Below are 19,853 nucleotides of genomic sequence, written 5' to 3'. Positions count from 1 at the left end.
GGGGTCTGGGCTCTGTGGAGAAGCTTCTGGCTGACCAGCTGCTGGTGTTCTCTCTAAATGCCTGTGATGTCTGTGCCTCTGTGGGAATGCTGGCCTGCAGAAAGAGCACGGGTGGGTTTTGGGCTTGGCAAGCTGCTCCTGGAGAGCAGCAGCAGTTCCTCTGGCCCACAGGCACCACGTGGAACGGGACCTGCTGCCCCAACAGCTGTCCTGGGGGGGCTGCAGGACCTGCTGCTTTGAGGGCTGCAGCCCAAACAGTTTGGATTTGCAGCTGGCTCTTGTGGCACGTGGAGTTTTTGCCTGTTTGCTTTCTGATCTGGAGTTGCCACACAAGCAGAGGGGTGAGGTGACTTGGCTGGCAGTGAGCTGAGCCTGCCTGAGCCCAGCTAGGGTTGCTCCACAGCCAGGGACTCGAGCTCAGGCAAGGGGCTGAGCTCCAAAGTGGTGCAGCTTGGGAGGTGAAAGCTTCCTCTGTGGCTGGGGTGGCTAAACCAGGTTTATTAAAATAAAGGAGTGTCTTTATCCCACGAGGGCCCTGGTAGCTTGGATCAGGATGTCAGGCACAGCATGTGATGCACTGAGGGAGCACAGAGCTGTCTTCTCAAGCAGCATGCTGTGGGAGGGCTGGATAAAAGTCAGTGGTTTTAGTCTTTGTCCTGAGCTCACTGACCTGTCCTCAGAACTCTCTTAACTCCCTGTAGCTCCTGGTTTCCAGGGGCACAAAAGCCTTTAGGAGGCATTTCAAGTTGCTACTTTCAAAGACTTTCCCCTCTTGCTGGAATTACCTTGTGAGGTGTTTGAAGTCTTGCATTGTTGTGCACTGGAAAAGTTTTGTCACTTGAATGTTAGATCTTAAAAGCTGCTCATACCTGTGTGCACTGAAAAAGGGGAATTATTTGGTACAGAAAATGCTGTACACATCCAACAGCTGGAGAATGTTTTGTGAGTTCCAGCTTGTAAAATATCTGAACTCCTTTGTGCCCAAGTCTCCCAGCTGAGGTTGGGAAGATGCTCTGTACTCCAGCAGTTTGCTCCCACCCAGACTCTGAAAGCTCCACCTGGATAAACTCGACCCTACCTGTAGTTCTACAGCTCCCTGAAAGGAGGTTGGGGTGAAGTGGGGGTTGGTCTCTTCTCCAAGGAAGTAACCATTGGTAGGATGAGGGGAAATGGGCTTCAGTTAGACCTGGGGGGGTTTAGATGGGACATGAGGCAGAATTTCTCTCCTAAAGGAGTGGTGGGACATTGGCCCAGGCTGCCCAGGGAGGTGCTGGAGTCCCCAGCCCTGGAGGGGCTCAAAACATCTGTAGATATCACTTGGGGACATGGTTTAGTGGTCGTGGTAGTGCTGGGTTGATGGTTGGGCTGGATCTTAGGGGTCTTTTCCAGCCTTGATGATTGAGTGAACCCCCTGCAGGTTGGAACATTCAACCTGCTCCACGTGTGATGCAGTGAGGGCTGTTGGGTGGTGAAAGGGAGAAGTTTCACAATCACTTGTGGAATTTGGCAGGTGTAAGATGGAAAGTGAACATTGAGGTCGAGCAGTGAATAGTTGGAGCATTCCTTTCCTTTTTCAGACAGGGGCATTGCTGGGTGGTTTGGGCTGAACCTGTGGGGGCGTGCGGTGCCCCTGCCACTGGCTCCCAGGGCAGTGTTATTTGGGGGGCTGAAGCCCTGAAATCCAGCTTGATGGAGAGACTTCAACCCATCTGTATTTCAGCAGCTGGCACAGGCCACTGAACCAGAGTGTAACGGGAAATTTGGAGCATGGTTGTGTTTGGTTGGTGATTAAACTCCTTCAGTTGGCACTGAGCTGCCCTGGGAGCACCAGGAGTTGAGGTGCTGGCTGCAGCCCGCTGTGTGGAAATGCTGGTTTGGGTTTCAGGTTGTGAGCTGCTTGGTGCAAAGAGAAAGGGCTTGTCTTCTCACTTCAGCTGAAAAATAACTCTGCTGAGGTGGCTTTCAGCCTGCTCTGATTTGCCATATGGCTCTGCAGCCCCGAGTGCTGGGGAGCAGAGTGAGGAGAAGGACTTGGGGGTGAGGAGCTGGGCAGGAGCCCCCCCAGCCTGGGCTGCCCCCCCAGCAGCGTGGGCAGCAGGGCAGGGAGGGGATCCTGCCCCTCTGCCCCCTCTGGGGAGACCCCCCTGCAGTGCTGGGGCAGCTCTGGAGTCCTCAGCACAGCAGAGCCAGGGAGCTGCTGGAGCGGGGCCAGAGGAGCCCCAGCAATGCCCCGAGGGGGGAACCCCTCTGCTGGGAGCCCAGCAGGAGAGAGTTGGGCGGGGGCAGCTGAGAGGAGAAGGCTCCAGCTGGGGAGACCTGCTGGGGGCTGCCAGGACTGCCAGGGGCCTACAGGAGCGCTGGGCAGGGACTGTTCCAAGGGCCTGTAGCGACAGGATGAGGGGCAATGGTATTAAACTCGAGCAGAGGAGATTTAAATTGGACGTTAGGAAGAAGTTCTTTACTCTGAGGGTGGTGATGCCCTGGCCCAGGCTGCCCAGAGAGGTGGTGCAGGCCCCGTCCCTGGGGACATTCAAGGTCAGACTTGCTGGGGCCCTGAGCAACCTGCTGTGGTTGCAGTGTCCCTGCTTGCTGCAGAGAGTTTGGACTAGATGACCTTTAAGGGTCCCTTCCAACCTGAAGCACTCTATGGTTCTACAGTTCCATGATTCTGGCCTTGCACCTTACTTTTGAAGCATCATGTAGCTGGACTGGGGAAGAAAACAGAGCTTTGAAGTTCCAGAAACACTTGGTTTAGTTTTTCTGAAAACACTTTTGCTTTCAGCTGTAAATTCTCTTCCTTGTGGCTCAGTCTTAGTTCTGCTTTTTCAGAAGTCATTTCCTGTTGATGAGGAGTGCAGCCAAGGGGATGTGGCCATCGTTGACAGCCTCAGTGGCAGCTAAAAAGAGGAGGAGATAGAAATAATTCTACTGCCTGCTTAGAGGGAGGGAACCCCACTGGCAACGTGTTGAGCAGTGGAATGATACCTGATTTATTTAAAACAAAAAAAATGGAAAAAAGAGCTGGATAACAGAGGGAGCTGTGAAATCTCCTGCAGGTACAAATAACATCTGGGTGGGAACACCCCCACTGGCAATGCCACAGCCCTGAAGAAGGAAAAGCCATCAGGCTGGCTGATTTATTTGTAAAGTTTCTACAGAAAATCCCCCTGAAGGTAATTTAAACACTGCACATCAAATCCCATACATGGAAAGCAGAAATGCTGCTGTGGGCTGGAGCTCTGTGGCATCAAAACCTGATCTCAACGTGCTCCTTGGCATTTGGGTGCCCCACTTCCCTCTGATCTCTCTTCTTGTGCTGGTTTGGATAGATGTGCTGCTAAAAGCAGAGCAGGGTGTCAGATGCAGGAGCAACAAAGCTGTAGAAAGAAAGAGATGGAAGTTGGTGTGCTACACATGAGCCATGGCTGTGGCCATGAAGAGAGGCTGGGCTCCAGAGCTTTGCCAGAGGTGAGCCAGCTTGATTAAGCTCCTTAGCTGTGTTTGGACTTCACTGGTGTGGTCTGTAGAGAAAGCTGCTCGTAAATACTCCCTTTTTATGTAGGGAGTCCAAGGTGAAGGCTGCAAAATTCCCCATCATATCTGATTTGTGGCTGTGTAAACTCATGGCAACCCTCTGGCTCCTGTGGTCGTCGTGGGTTTTGCTTCAAATACTGCAAAAAAACCCCTTAAGTTGTAGCCCTTGGGCTAGCAGGTGGAGTTTGTATTTCTGTAAAAACAAAAGCTGCTCTACAGGATGTAAGCATGAAGGGTTATTGACGTAGCTTTGGTAAAGCTGCTGCTCCCTGGCAGTGGAAAACCCAAGTGGCTGCTGGTGGAGGTGCTGCACCTCTTCAGAGGTCACAGATCTCGGGGGCTCTCGAGCTGAGCTTGAGCTCAAAGAATCAGAGCACTGGGCAGTGCCAGAGTTCTGAAATGCCACCACAGCCTGGCTGTACCCTGTCCTCGGTGGCATTTGGGTGCATGGTGCCTCACTGGGCTGTGGTGGAGATGAGATCTGTGTTTGTGATTCATTTTCATGTTTTGGGGGCTATAGAAGTTTTGGAGTTTGAGTTCCTGGGGCGACTTCCAGCTGGGAACAGGAGCACGAGAGGAACTTCACTGCACCCCACGCTGCAAACGTGGGGCTGGGAGGTTTTCAGATGCAGAGTGCAGCTTCCTGCCTGGGCCACTGTGTTCTGCCCAGTAACCTGAGCTGGGGATCCTTGTCCTGGCTTATTTGCCTTTCAGATGTCCCAGCCCCCCCTGCCTGTCCATCCAAGGGCCGGCTGCTGAAAGGTGCAGACACCTGATGAGGAAGTGTGGGCAAAATTACTGTACAAGAACATGAGAAGGGTCCAATTTGGGCTTTTATGAGAGTGTAACATGAGTCAACTTCAGGCTGTTTGGTTTTTTTATTTTTAAGGTTTAAAAAATCTTTACTCATTGACTTTCTTCCTTAGGCACCTCCCTGGGCATACATTGCTTGTGCCTGTGGCCTTTTCATCTACCAGTCCCTGGATGCTATAGATGGAAAACAAGCAAGAAGGACAAATAGCAGTACTCCATTAGGAGAACTTTTTGATCATGGCTGTGATTCACTTTCCACAGGTATTGTCATTTTTAATTGAAGTATGAGGATTAAATGATTCTTTCAGGGATCAAATCTGGAATACAGAAAAATGCTTCCTTACTGAAGAAGAGGACAACTGGTGCTGAATGTGTAGCTTTGCAGTCAACCTGCTTTCCACAGACAACACCCTTGATCAACAGTGTCTTCTTTTGTATTAAAATGGCCACAAAAAATTAAGCACATGATGATTCAGTCTGAGCCAGTTGTCTGTCTGCTTTATCAGAGCCTTGAGTCTAAAAATGTCTTGGAAGGAGCTGTCAAAATGCTCTTTCAGATTATTTTTAGACTGAATGTGTAGTGGTTGCAAGAGAGGGACAGCAGTGGGATAGCAGCAGTCTGAGGTTAAGGTTAGAAGCAGCAGGATCTGTTCCTGGGGAGGCAGAGGCTGTTGAGCCAGCCTGAAGTTTAACCCCCTTGCAAAAGAATGATCAGTTGTGTTTGGTTCCTTCACGTTCTAAAGCTCCTGTGCTTTAAATTTCTTAGGAATACTTCATTGTGTGTTTAAAGGGTAGAGGGGAAAGATAGAACCTTATCAGTGTGGAGTGACAGATGTTGGATTTTATTAATGGCATAATAAAAATTCAGGAAATGGGGGGAAAAAATCTCTCCAGGAAATTCTGGATAAACCAGAAAATCCCAAAACTCTGGCTGGAGGCAGTGATTGCTGAAATTACTGCAGGGCCTTGGATGTCTCAAGCTCAAAGATACAGGAGGCTAAGAAACACTCAATACTGAGGACTTCTGATAACAGATATTAACTTAAACACACATTTTCCAGCCTGTATTATGTTAAATGTGAAATAAAACCACATCAGGATCCCTCCCCTCTCCTTCTCTGGGTCCTTTTCGTTAGGTTGGCTTCTGGTCAGGCTCTTGACACACGCACACGCTTTGATCTTTTTTACTATGTGACTGATTTTCTTCTGCAGTCTTTGTGGTTTTGGGAACTTGTGTTGCTGTGCAGCTGGGGACGAACCCTGACTGGATGTTCTTTTGTTGTTTTGCTGGAACATTCATGTTTTACTGCGCCCATTGGCAGACGTACGTCTCCGGGACCTTGCGCTTTGGCATGTAAGTACCTTGGCTGAAACCTAAAACTTAAGCTGCTTTCTGGGCTGTTTGTACTTTGTGGTTGTAGTTCAGATCCTTAAAGCAGTAGTAAATTGTTTATATTTATGATATATATGTGCTTTGAGCTTGTGGAAGCTGTTAGCTGCTGGATTTGCAGTTAATACCGATGTTACTTTGCTTGGTTTAGGAGAAGTAAAATGTCCTTTTGGCATATTGGTTAATTAGGAGCTTTTGATGTGATTTAAACCTAAATAAATAAGGGAAAGTACTTGGTGTTTTAGCCCAAGAATGGGTTCTGTCAGATGGGGGCAGTCTGGCTTTAGTATTCAGTTAACTGCTTGTCTCTTATCTTGCTTGACTTCTGTAGAGTTAGTCTTTGCTGTTAACCATGACTCTTAAAATATAGCTTATTAATTGTCACTGTGCCCACAATTTCAAGTTCTGAATCTCTTTCAGCAACTGTAGTCTGTGGTTCTGTCAATAATGAGACCAAAATGTCAATACCTGGACAGTCAACAGCTGCAATCCCAGTTACTGCTGGGTGAGGAGCTGCAATCCCAGTTACTGCTGGGTGTGAGGGTGGGTGGGGGAATGGGACACAAGGACCTGCTGAGCTGTGGGAGTCACCAGCCATAACGTGGAGATGTTTGTTCTGTCTTTCCACTCCTAGGTCTTGCAGTCTAACAAACTTATTTCCAGTAAATGTGCTGCAGAATGATTTTGCACCTGGAAACCTTGGAAATTTGCCCTGAGTTTGTATAAAACTCTGAAACAGTGCTACAGTACACACTGTTTATTTACAGTTTTTGATCTGTAGCTACCCAGATGCTGCTAAAACAGCACAACTATGGACCTCTTGTCTGTAACAGCTCTTATTTTGCAGAATTAGTGCATATTCTTTTGAGAAGCTTCTGTTTCTGCTCAAAACTATAAGATGCCACACAAGTTTCCAGTGTCTATTGGAGGAAGAGAATTAGAAATCTAGACCCCTATTCTAATCCTGGCTACACCAAAACAGGTAGAATCATTTCAGTCAATTTTCTGATACTTAAATCTTTAAAGCTCAAATCTTAGATTTTAGGCTACTTCTGTGTTGTTCTGAGAGCCCCAATACTGAATGCTTTAGGCTGCTTTTGAACTTTATGGGGCCACAATAATGAAAGTTTTCCTGTTATTGAGCAAAGAATGCAAATACCCCCGACCTTGGCATGTGCTTGACTTTACAGACCCCACCCTCAGACCCACCAATTTGCCTTTGTGCCCTGGACAAATGTGTCTGTTGCTCCTGGAATTCACTGTGTCTTCTGCTTTCTGCCTTTTTGAGGAGTCTTTCTAGTTTGGAGACAGCATTTTGTGGCAGATATTATTTTGTGTGACCTTATATTGTGAGGATGTGATGATCCATCCCCAGGCAGCTAAATTAGAGAAGGCAATAAGCACACAAATGTCTATGGGCCATTATTTTGGCTAACAGACAGCACTGTCTAGTAAACACATTTGTTTCTTCATGTGCCCCATGTCAGAAGGTTAATAAACTGCTGTAAGCTGATGATCTTTTCTATGGCAAAAACTCTGATTATTTATCTAATTAACTGATTCTCACTGTTTGATACTATTTTTTTCCTGAAGCTTTCATTTCACCAGCCATAAAGCTGAATAAAGTCAGTGTTTTATCTACCCCTTCAGATTCACTGGAGCACACAGACTTAGGTGTTCTTACTCCTGACTAAGTGGAATTGGAGACAACTGTTGAAAGGAGCTGAGCAGGTCTCAGTGCACAGAAGCTTTTCCCTGTCTGTGTACCCTACATAGCAACTCTGTCAAAAAATACACCAAGGGGCTGTGAATAGGAGTGATGTTCCAGGAAACATGGCAGCATTTCTGACTTGCCTTCCCTTCCAATGAAGCAGGAAAGAGCACAGAGTGTTATTGCTTATTGCATTTCTGTGATGAGATGATGCCCAAGAAGTTGTATTTCATCAGGTAACAATCCCATAAGCAAACTGGAAATGGCTCAGAAGGGAGAGATTAATATTCTACTCCTTACACACAGCTCAAACTTGAACAGTTACATGTATAATCAACTTGGCTTGCTGAAAAAGCCCCTTGTCTTCAAAATAAGAGAAATGAAGGTGTCAAATTAAGTGCCTGCTGATGGAACAGAATGATTCATGTGTGCTGCCACTGTACCAGGTCTGACAGGTCACTGAGGCTGTGCAGAGAGCACTTGGCAGGTTCTGTGTGCAGAGTAGCAGCCTGCAGCCCGAGGGAGGAGGAGATGGGGTTGCTCCAGCTGAATTCCTGTGGAGCACTGCAGGTGGAGGAGGAAAGCTATGTGTAATTATGCTCAATTACTGACTACATCAACTGTGCTGCTGACAACTGCAGGGAGCTGCCCTGTGCTGCTTTAGGACTGTAGACTAATCAGTGAGTCCATAAGGTCCTGTGATCTGTCTCCACCTTCAAGGGATCATATAATTCTATTAGGTCTTGGCAGCTGCTGCAGCCTTTTCAGAAAGCTGCTTGAGTTGGTTAAACATCTCACAAAAAGAGCTAGAGGTCAGCATTGCTTCAAAATTCCCTGGGAAAGGAGCAGGAAGTGTCTCAAAGTTGGGCTGGCTACAGTGAAAGTCCCTAGAGGAACAGGGACAGTGCAAAGGCAGCAGGGAGCAGCATGGACAGAGTTGTAGGCAGAAGTTTTGTTTAAAAACAACCCCCTGACCTGGGAACAAGCTTGTGCAAGAGCAAGAATATGCTGCATTTTGAAGAAACAAAGAGGAGATTCTGAATTACAGGAGAGCATTCAGTATTGCAGCAGTCTGAATACTCCTGTCCTGGTTTTTCAGCCCAGTAACTGGTTTATCTGGGTTGGGGACTTGCTGCAAGACAGAGTGAGTGTTGTTTAGGCTTAATCATGTCTAGGTGCAGCTGTGCCATAACTGAGGCATCTCTGGTTGGGGAAAAAAGTGCATTTTTCTCCTATATGTCACAAAAATCAAACTGGCAAATGCCAGTGGACTTGCACACCTCCATGTGGAAGCAGATCTGGTAATTTGGGTAATGCTGGAGGAACCAGAGGCATTAGGGAATAGGGGGCACAAACCCTGAGAGGATTTTGCCTGCTGTTGGCTGGAGCTCAGTTGTTACTGGCTTGGGTACTTCCAGATCCAAAGTTTTTCCCCTTGGATCCAGTACTCTGCCTTCAAGAGGTGTACTGGGAGACAAGTGTGTGTGCAGGTTCCATGCTGAGTCCACCTTCCAAGGTCAGTGCACAGACAGTCTAACTGCAGGAGCTGTCTCAGATCCAGGGTGGTGAGGAGTGAAACTAGAGCCATTAGTGTGTGTCAGAGCTGAGCTGGGCTCTGCCTTGGACCTTGAGTGTTGTCTTAAAGACACAGGACTGCACAGGGAGAGACCTTGTGCCTCTGGCCATGCTGCACTGGGCGTGAGGAAGTGCCAAATCATTTTTTAAAACCCCAGTGACATGCAGATGTTGTTGCACCATGGTCTCCAGCATTTCTCCTATGAGTTAGAGCTTTATCCCAGCCTTTCTTAATTGAAATATGGGAAGCTGATGACAGTAGAAACTATTAAGGAGATGTGTATGTGTAAATCTACATGTGACAGATGGGAATTTGGTTTCTAGAGATGTTTCATAAAGGTGTATTTATAAACACTGAGGGGAAGGATCAGCTCTTACCAGCTGTCATTAACTGAAAAGTTTAAAAATGTTACTTCACTGTTGGAATGATAGTGCCTGGAGAAAGCAAAAGAATTCAGGCTACCCAAACAGCTGTTAATGAGGAATGTTGGAGAATTTGGGGGAACATTCCTGTTCAGTGACACAGTGGACATGGGAGAGAGCCCACTTGATAACAGGGTAGTTCAGGAAAGGAAGGTTTATTTGGGCAGCCCTCTGAGCCCTCTTGCCAGTACTACCACAGAGGTATAAGGGGTAACATGGACTCATATTTCAGAATATATAGATTGCAGAAAGCAGCTAAAATTAAGCCTTCCTTGTTAGCAGGAGAGTGTGATCTCTCCAGATGGACAACTCACAGTAAATGCCAAAAGGGGTGGAAGCCTTCAGTTAGTTGAAGTTTAGTACATTGAGTTCCTGCTCTTGGGCACAGCTTCAGGATTCTGGTAGGAGATAAGGCAATAATCTCCATGCTTATAGGGCTTAAAACTTTCCATCCTCTGAGCTTTTTTTCAACACTTCTCAAAGACCTTTAACACCTTGGTTATTTGCAGAGGAAAGTCTGAAGCTCGGCAGAGCCTTGAAGCTGGGGGGAGTTGGTTTTTCTACGCTTGCAAGAACAGTGTGTTGAGGTGTTGCTGTGGTAGGTGCTAAGTCTGCTGCTTGCAACCAGCCTGCTGCATATTCAGGCCTTGTTGCCACCTGCCAGCACCTCTGTAGAGCTTGCTGTGTGTTGTAGAAGTGTAAGTGCCTTGCTCCAGCATGAATACATACAGCTGGAACTGCTGAGGGCTGACTGAACGAGGAGGAAGGCTTCACAACAAGATTTTCCTCTTCTTTCCCCTCTCCCAAATCCCTTTGCAGTGTTTTGAACCAGGAGGTCATGTGCAGAGATGCTGCTGCTGCTGAGGGGTTTTTTTTCTGCCTTTACCATTGAAATGTTGAGATGTTCTTAGTGCTCTGTCACCTAGTGAGCTCCAGTGTTCCAAGGTGGAGCACGTGGTTCCTCTCTGACCTGTGCAGCTTTTAGTGTGTGTTATTGAGCAGCAAAAGGAAAAATGAAGGTATCATCCTAAGTGCCTTACAATGAGGAAAGGAGAAAAAGCTTCTGGCTCGTGTTGAGGTAAAAATAATATGAAAAATTAATTTCCTGCAGCTGGAAATAGTTTTAATCCATGTACTCATTTCTTTCTCCTCTACAGTTTTATTCATGCTGTTTATATTTCATTACATCCAAGTGACAGTGCTGGGCTGGAATGAGTTAAGATTAAATTCTGCAATAACTGTTAAAACTAAGCATTTGGAATTTTAGCATGTGACTCTTTGCCTTTTTTCTCTTGTGTGGTGATGATGAACATTCTTTTCTTGCTGCAGTGACTCCCTTAAGAAAACAACCCTTTGTCTCATGCTCAGATTCATAGCTCGTTGCCCAGCCTGAGTAATCCCACTTGCATGCTTAGTAGATATGGACAAGGCAGATGGAAGAACCATCACTTCTCAGAGCAGAGAGCTGCTAGGCAGAGAATTAGGTAATGCACTTATCCCCTTGAGTTTCCCAGCCTCATAACTTCTGGTTTCTGACGAGGCAAGAGTGTTCTTCATGTCTGCTCTGTTCTGCTATGTGGGACTGTTGCAATGAGTTCTCTTTTTGGGGAGGGGTATTGTCCATAACCATCCCCCTTTAGTTTCACACAGTATCAAGAACAAGCTGTATCAGATCAGCTGTATTGATATTAATTTCAGAGCAATCTCCAATGTAAGTATCTGTTTCCTGTTGTTTTTGGTTCACTTTCTCAGGAAATCTCTCAACTTGGAATTGAATCCTTTTGGTTCACCACTCTGGACAAGGAAGGAATTGGCTGCAGCTGTCTTTGGACTCTGAAATGTGATTCACTGGTGGCCCTTGTAAAGGCTAATGGCTTGTTTAATCAAACAGGACCTTTTAAGAATTACCCGTGGAATACGCTCCATAAATTAGCACGGACAAGAGTATACTCTGCATGCATGACTAATCAGTGGTGTGTTAATTGTCTCAAGGCTCTCCCCAGATGACAGGGGAACCCAGCAGAGCAGGCAGCATACAGAATAGACCTGTCACTGCCAACATTTAAGTCAAGTTAAGCACATGCTGAGGTCGATGGCTCCCTCTTAAGCTTTCCTGGATAAGGTTTAAAACATGAATCTGTCTGAATGACAAATACCATTTAGAGTAACAAAGAGAAAAGAAACTGCAGCTGTCCAAAAGTACCCAAGTTATCTGTGGTGTTTCTGTATGTGACTTCCCCTGGATGCCCTAAAACACCAAATGTTACCTTTTCTAACTCAATTACGTGCTGTGCTAATCAAACCCAAATGCTTATCAGGCAGAAATGCAGAGAAGCTCAGTCCCTGTGATCCTGCTGAACTTTGTGTCCCTGATGTCTCTTTTTAATCAGTTGGCCTGTTCCTGGCTGGCAGGCTGTGTGCTTCTGTGCCAGGCATGCTCTGATAAGCACTCCAATAACAGGAGTTAATGTCATGGCTGAAGGTGTTATTGCTAAAATTATTGTTTTTTTTTTTTAAACTAGATGGTTTTCATGTTTCAATTTGGTCACACTTTAAAATAGTTTAGTTATAACATGCTAGAAATCTGCATTTTACATTAAGGAATATGTGTGGTGGTTGTGGCTCTTTTGGCTACAGCAAACTTTTTCATTCCTTTCTCTCAGAGATGAAAAATAAACGTATAAAATCAGAATTTTACTGTTGAGTAGGAGCCCAGAGCTCACTTGATTTCTTTTAGCATTCTTTGCTCAAAAGCCAAGGAGTTGAGTGAGCAGAGGTGTAACTTCATGCTTTCCCTTGAAGGTGGCAATCTGAAGGTGTGGTCTGTGCTTCAGCCCTACAAAAAATAGGCAGCAGCATCTTCAGGTGAAGGATTTGGATTCAGGGTCAGCTGGAGCTGTGAGCTCAGGGTAGGGAGACAAGAGGTCCTGGGTTGTGTTTGGTTCTGAATTGTATTTGCTGTGCCTTGGGACAAGGAATTTCTCTTTGCTTCCTGCTGCACACAGACCAAGGATTGTGTGGGGCTGTAAAACTAAAATGCACTAAAAACTAAATTGGAGTTTTAAATGTAAAATACTATGTTTGTTCATTCATTATACTCTTTTTTTCTGTGGTCATTAATTCCCTTTCTCCAGCCTGCCCTTTCTAGTGGATAGCAGTTGTATGGGTTTTATTCTTTATGCTGTGACTGAAGATCTTGCTCTGATGGCTCCATTTAACTGATGTGCTCAGGAGAATGTTTTGAAATGTTTCTTTCCCTCACACGTAGATTTGATGTCACAGAGTCTATGCTCTGTACAGTAGCAATCCAGCTTCTCACAGGAACTCTGGGGCCCTGGTTCTGGAACGTGACGGTAAAGTGAACCCCAATGCTGCCTGGCGAGCAAGAGCATGGACTAAGCAGAGACAGCACCTTTGTCATGCACATCAGAACTGGCATAGGAGAAAAAACATCTTCCTGAGGGTATTTCACAAGTGCTTGAATACCAAGGGAAACATTTCCCAAGTATGAATGAGCAGTAAGAATCCCACTGAACTGGAAGTGAATTTTTTTTGAAAGCATCGTGTTTTATTTGAAAACAAAGCAGAAACCTGCCCATTGAACAGAAAAGCTTTGCTTTAAACACTTCTTTTTGGTTTGTCACAGCTTGTGCTTCACCTAAAAGATAACCAGGGCTGTGTAAACAGCTCTGCAAGTGTGGGTGTAGAATGATTCTGTTGGAACTCCTTTTAAAAGTTGGGAAAACTTCCTTGTTGCTGCTGTTTAAATACCTTTCCACCAGAAAAAAAAAAATCACTTGGCTAGTTCAGGGAAGTGTGAGCTGTGCAAAGGCTTCAAAAGTCCCCAGTTACTGGTTAAAAAAGCCTTGTTTGAACTGTGCCACTTCATCCCTGGAGTCTGGCTGCTGAGCTCTGCTTGCAGGAAGTAACTTCATCTCTTGGTTGTCTTCACTTTCAAAATGCTTTTCCTTGTGTCTGATGAATATCCTCCTCCACTCTGGGTTACTGCTCTTTAGAAAGGATTCCTCTGCCTCATTTCAGCTGTTTTGGGCTGATAGAGGTGGGGTGGATAGGTGAGGGGTTTTCACCCTCAATAAAATGGTGTCACTAAAGGTGAGTGAGATGGGTCCTGTGGAATATCTCTTAGTTGATAGATTATTAGCCAGGAGTTTCCCTTGAAATATTGAAGGATCTAAGAATAGCTTTTTAGGAGCCTTCTTAGAACTGCCTCAGACTCTTTTTTTTGGGTGGTTAGTTGACATGCCCTTTGTTAAACTTGCACTGATGCAAACTGTGCTGTTTTGTTTGTTCAGCACAGTCTCTGCTTCCATGAGGCTGAGGCTTTCCTTACCAGATTGCTGATGTTTTTGGGATCTAAAGTGGTCAGTAAATCATGGTGTAGGTCATATCTGCTGGCTGCACCTGACAGTTCAAGCCCAGTGCCAGTCAGACGTGCTCTGAAGGTAACAAGATGACATAATGTTTAAATGCTTTGTTGACACTCTCTGAAAGGCTGGAAATAGTGCCAGGAAATGGTAAGGCAGCAAGCAGTGACCCAAAGGAAGGAAGGGCATCATCAAGATTTTAGCCTGTTGTGATAACACCATTTCTGCCACAGAAATTACTTAAGGCAGGAGGGGAAAAAAAAATCCCTTAGTACTGAAAGATTGAGAGGCTTCCACAGTCACCCACTGGTATGATGGTGATGTGGGAGGAAGCTGCTTCAGTTTGTCATGAAGGTGAGTGGTTAGAGATGGCTGAGGACAACCTGCCATGGAATGGGGAGGAGGAGAAGTTGTGGTTCTCAGCACAGGTGACCCAGAGCTGATGGAGGTGTTGGTTTGTAGACTCCTCCCCATGGTCTCCACCCTTGGAAAGAATGCCTTTGCTGTTCCAGAAGAAACTGGCTTTACAAATAACTGTACTGGGTGAGCTGGGCAGTGCTCAGCCACTTCTGCTCCAGTCACTGAATGCCACGGGTCTGCCTGGGCTGTCTCCCCTCAGCCAGGCTCATTTAACCAGTTTTTAGACGTACTGAATTACAGAATAGACTTAATTCTTCTTACATCTGTAGTTTCAGATGCCTTCTGGTATCTTTATTTTTCATCTTAAGTAAAGATGCTGCTGCTTCTAAGTCACTCACCCAGAATACACAAAGCATCACACTTTTTTTTTTGTATGCTGTTTGAGGTTGAGTGATAAAGATTTTTATTTCAGTATTGCCCCATCTCAGAGAGAGTTAAGCTACAGGAAAAACATTTTCACAGTCGTCTTTTTCATCAGATTTCTGCTTCATGTGACAAACATCTCTAGTGAGGAAGTAGAATAATTTAGCCCTCTCCTGAAAATGCTACATGGGGCAAAATGGGAGGGGAATAGCTTCAAATTCTTGCAGTAAAGGTGTTTTTACTCATCAAGGTGGGGAAAAGATTCTTAAATTGTTACTGAAGTTTCCATATCTTACAGAGAAATTATTTAAAAGAGCATGAAGCTTTAAACAATGGAAAGTGAAACTGTTTTGGCAATAAAGTTAAAATAGGTTTACCCTGACTGGAAGTGTAAATGTGCTGAACTCTGGAGGGGTCCAGCCCTGCCTCCCTTTCCTGCAGCTCTGCACTGTCACCCTGCAGCACTTGTACTGCTGGAAGGTGACTTTGGCTTCTAATATTCTACTTCAGATTTGGTGACTGACTTTTTCCCCAAGACCAGAATTAGGCAGTTCTAATCATTTAGCACAACCTTATAGAGGAATAACAAATGCAGGTGTCTGAGATGATAGAATCTAGAAAATGCTCAGGCTTCTTGTAGGAAATACAATGTTAAGGTGATGCTATTCCTAATAATCTTCTGCTATGTCAGGAAACACAGTGCTGGAAACTAGAAAGCAATCTGCATTCCAGTCTGGTGCAATAAAGGAGGAGGATTAAGAGTACAAGCTGTTGCAGGGTGTGCAGTGGCTTCTGTCCCAGTCCTGCTGCAAGGACTCTTCTGAAGCTCTGTGGGAGTTCTGCCTTGTGAGTGTAGGAGGACATGGAGTGAGGGATGAAAGGTCCATTTAAACCTTCACAACTTTTATCCTTCCTTGGCTTTATCTGAATTGAGCCACTTGGTTGTTCTTGTTTCCAGCCTTCAGTTCAGAGGTAGCAGTGTTGACATTGCTTGACCTAGTCCCTGCTTTTCATGTTCTGTTCTGCAGAGCTCCTGTTTGTTATTCTTTCCTAACAGCACTTTGCTGCAGCAGCACCAGTGTTTTTCAGGGTTGTGTTCAGTTGTTTTTCCCAGCCCTACAATTAGACATTCTGTCTTGGCATTTTTAGCTTGTTAAACTATTGAGTCTGGGTTCTCTTGCTTTGTCTTCAGCATCTGATCTTTGTTCCTGGATGTTCATGGTGATCTGGGGTCTTCAGTTTATTTTCCAGAAGTTAAAAAAGTTTATTTGAAGAAGGGATCTTTGGAACTAGGCTCCTTTGTGTCTGTTGAGGAACTGTTACAATGACTTTACGTCGTCTTGGGGGAAACAGTTTGTTTCATTTTCTTCAGTTCATAGGTTTTAGAGATCCGCCACTTATTGTGCACTGTTTCTCTGCATCATCCTAGCAACATAAACTGTTTGGGCAGTGCTGACATGACTCAATGTGTCAGGAAACATCAGGCAGAAAAGCTGTCAGGTTAAGGGAAATGTGGCTCGAGTGATTACTGAAAATATCCCAGTTAAGAGGCTTTAAGAAACCCCCTTACTCGAGCTGCAGAGCTCCTGCTGTGAGCTCCTTCCATCTGTGTTTTCTTAGGATGTCCACTGCAGGATTTAAACAAGAAAATAAATACAAACACAAGGAAGAAAAATAGAATCAGACTTTGAATTGGCTTGTTCCCTTTTTGCTTTGAGATGGTTTTGCTTTCCTACAGCTCTGCTGATAGGACCAGGCTACTGGTTGTGTGCAGTGATTAAATGGGGGAGGGGGAGATCTGCAGCACCAAAGGCCTTGCCCAAATTTTGAATTATTTTTTCTTGTATTTATTGATAAATGAGCCACTGCTCCTGTTTGTTTTCTGGAGTTGTCATCATAGGAAGAGACACCCCAATGCACAGACACTTCATGTGGAAGGAACCACAGTACTATTTTTTTTTAGGAATGTTATCACTCTGCCCACTAAAGCAGGCTGTAGAACTATTTCCTCCAAAGGCCACTGCGGGGGGCACAGGAAGGCTTCAGTCAGCCTGCACCCAAACCAGCAAGCAGCTCTCCCTGCAGCCCTGCTTTGGGCTTGTCACTTTATTAGGCACCTTCCCAGCCATACCACAGTTTAAAAACAACACTGTGAGGGAGGCAATTTATGAACCTTTTTATGACTGGCACATTTTATCTTGAAGCAATTCATCCATACAGGTTAATCATTAAAGTCTAGCACTGGCCATCCTCTGGATTGCCCAACACATTCCCATTTTCCAGGCAGTGCTCTTACCTTTGCTCAGTGTCTTTCTTGACAAAACCATTGTTGGGTTGTATTTTCAGTTGCATTCTTGCACTTATTTTACTGTGTTATCTTTGAAGGGCTGTTTAGGACTGGCAGCAGTCTGCCTGTGTCACATTTGGAAGCTTTAACCCATTCCCTTTTGTTCCCCCTCTTAGTCTCCTCTCTGAGTCTGTAGCTGCACAGTCACTTCACTCAGCCCAGTTCCGTTCAGCTGCCAAAGGAGGCAGCTCAGACCTTCCACCCTCCTTCTCTTTGGGCTTGCATCATTCATGAGGCCACACAGAGTGGCAGAGGAGAGCTGATATGCTGGGAATTGGGACAGGAACCTTTCTGTTGGGTCCCTTGAGCTCAGCTGCTTTCCTGACTCAGTTGCTGGCATGCAGCTCGTGCTGGCAGAGGGGAGCGAGTGGGGCTGAGCAGGTGGCTTTTGGGGAGAAAGTGGCCAGTCCTCAGAGAAGCTGGGAGGCTGGCTCCTTTTAGGACCTGTGTGGTTTTAGTCCCTTTTGTCGTTGCACAGTCATTTAAAAGTCAAATTAAATGACTAGAGGAACAGGATGCCCCTTCTCCCTTTTCCCTTTCCCCCAGCTTCTGTTTCTGAACCTTGTTCCCTTTTGTGGTCTAGCTTCGAGGAGCTGCCTCTCCAGGTTCCTGTATTCTTAGATTTCTAAGTGGTGCCCATTTGACCCTCTTGGGGAAAAAAAAAAAATCAGTGGCTAATTCCAGCATTGTACTCTGCTGGTGTTGAGCAGATCTTTAAATCATCTGCCTGGTTTTAATGGCCATGGGATGTTCCCAGTCCTCCTGCATCCTTGGTATTAAGAACTTGTGCTTTATTTAGGTGAGTTTAAGTGTTTAGGTTCTTAGCTAGGCTTATGTCTTTGTCTTCTGTCTTAAGGAGCCCTGTGGTGTTAAAATCATCTCTTTATGTAGAATTGAAATTAAGACTCATATTTGTTCTGCAATATGAGAATCTTATAAGTCAGGGAGGAGTTTTTAACCAAACAGACTTGCAGTGGACCCTGGAAAGGTCCCTTTCCAGCTGCCTGAGGCCTTTTTTGAGCTGAGGGGAGCAGAGCTACAGGCAGTGGAGCAAAGGTTGGACCAAGGCTGTGTAAAGAGGATGGTGATGTCTCCCTGACCTGGATCCAGGCACTGCTTCCTTGGATTGGTTGGGTTCCCTGTTTTGTCTAAGGATTTATCTTTCAGAATACCTTGTTTGTCATGATCTGAAATTTTTTGTGAAGTATGACCTTACTTTATCCTGCACTGAGGTTACTGCTGCCAAAAGAAACCTGATTTACTGTCCAAGGAAAGCTATATACTCCAGTTACCTACATTAGTTATTAGTCACAGTTTCTGCAGCTTTCTTGGTTCCTTTGTATTCTTTTAGGTCACTGATAGAAGTAGCAGAACAGGTTAAAATCATTCCTGGCTAACCTGTGTTCAGAGCTGCTCTGGCCCTTGCTCAGCTGGACACACTGAAAACCCATTTCCACACTCACTCCAAAAGCTTGGAGGAAGCAATTTGCATTTAATCCATGTTTTGTGTACCTCTTTTCTTGCATGGCTGAGCATTTTTACTTTTTCTTGCAAGGTGTCAAGGCTGAATTTGGGTGAGGACTGGAAATAGGGATTTTTTAGAACATTCTCTTTCATCTTTGTGGAAATTAATTTTTTTTCCCCAAGCCAGTTCTTATGGCCTGACAGGATTGTTACTGAATAAATTGGAATATAGGAGGGCATAGGGAGGACCCCTGAGGTTATTTCCTCTGTATCTCATATCTCTGCACTTGGTGTAGTAAATACAAAACTAAGACAACTAAAGGAAATAGTCTTTTTATTTGGTTCTTATTTCCTCTGACAACTTTGGCTAAATGTTCCCATTTATATCTCAGGAGTCTGACTGGTTCCTGGCTATTGCTGCTCTTCCATCTTCTTCATCCTTGCCTCTCACCTCTGCTGCTTCACGGGGTGTTTCCAGGGGCAGGAGCAGTGTCCACAGCCACAGCAGCTGGGTTTGGTGCCTGTTTGGTGCTGTTGCATGAGGAGAGGTGGCTGTGGGGTGTTTGCAGCCTCCTGGAAGCAGTAGCTGCATTTGGAGAGCCCATAGTAAGAAAAGAGGTGGCCTGGATAATATTTATAATAAGCCTCATAATTATCCTGTGTGCACACTCATCTGCTGCTGAAACAAAACTATTTTGGCCACCCTGGAGATACTCAATCGAGAGGATCCACACCAAAACTGGAACAAAGACTGTAGAGAAAACTTGGTGGCACACTGAGCTGATACAACATGGTGTAATTAAGCTTAGTAACTCATTAAAAGCAGGCAGCCAACTCCCCCCACCCCCAGGCCAGTATTCCCTGCTGCCTGTGCAGCTGATCGTATCTACAGTGCTTTTGTAACAGCAAAGCACAGGCTCAAAAGAAGCACTTTTCAGTCCTTTAGGTAGAACTGTATAATTAGAGATACAGAATATGCCATAAATATTTAAAACTGACTCAAGGACTGTTTTTGATAGTGCTCAAGCATGAGGTAGTAAGACCAGGTTGGATGGGGCTTTGAGCAACCTGGTCTAGTGGGAGGGGTCCCTGCCCATGGCAGGGGGATGGAACTGGGTGAGCTTTGAGGTCCCTTCCAACCCAAACTGGTCTGTGACTGTGATGGTCTGTGACTGCTTCACTGAGTGGGAGTGCTCATCTGCTTGGGGGGGTCTGGCCAGGTTGGATTGATGGGCCAAGGGCAGTTGTGGGAAGTTTAACAAGGCCAAGGGCCAGGTCCTGCCCTTGGGTCACAACAACCCCAGGCAATGCTCCAGGCTGGGGGAGGAGTGGCTGGAAAGTGCCTGGTGGAAAAGGACCTGGGGGTGCTGGTGGGCAGCCAACTGACCATGAGCCACCATGTGCCCAGGTGGCCAAGAAGGCCAAGGG

The 19,853-nt window shown here is 45.7% G+C and overlaps 1 protein-coding gene across 1 annotated transcript in view; it reads left to right on the top strand.

Moving 5' to 3' along the window:
• The window catches only part of CEPT1 (choline/ethanolamine phosphotransferase 1), a 30,683-nt gene that overhangs the window by 421 nt on the left and 10,409 nt on the right, over nucleotides 1–19,853 (top strand). The window contains 2 exon segments of the mRNA XM_008947624.1: nucleotides 4,461–4,608; nucleotides 5,560–5,701. Coding sequence (XP_008945872.1) covers nucleotides 4,461–4,608; nucleotides 5,560–5,701 — 290 coding nt within the window.

The sequence above is a fragment of the Merops nubicus genome, unplaced genomic scaffold (assembly GCF_000691845.1).
Source record: "Merops nubicus isolate BGI_N331 unplaced genomic scaffold, ASM69184v1 scaffold6709, whole genome shotgun sequence".
Classification (NCBI taxonomy): Eukaryota; Metazoa; Chordata; class Aves; order Coraciiformes; family Meropidae; genus Merops; species Merops nubicus.
This window is presented reverse-complemented; position numbering and strand designations above follow the sequence as displayed.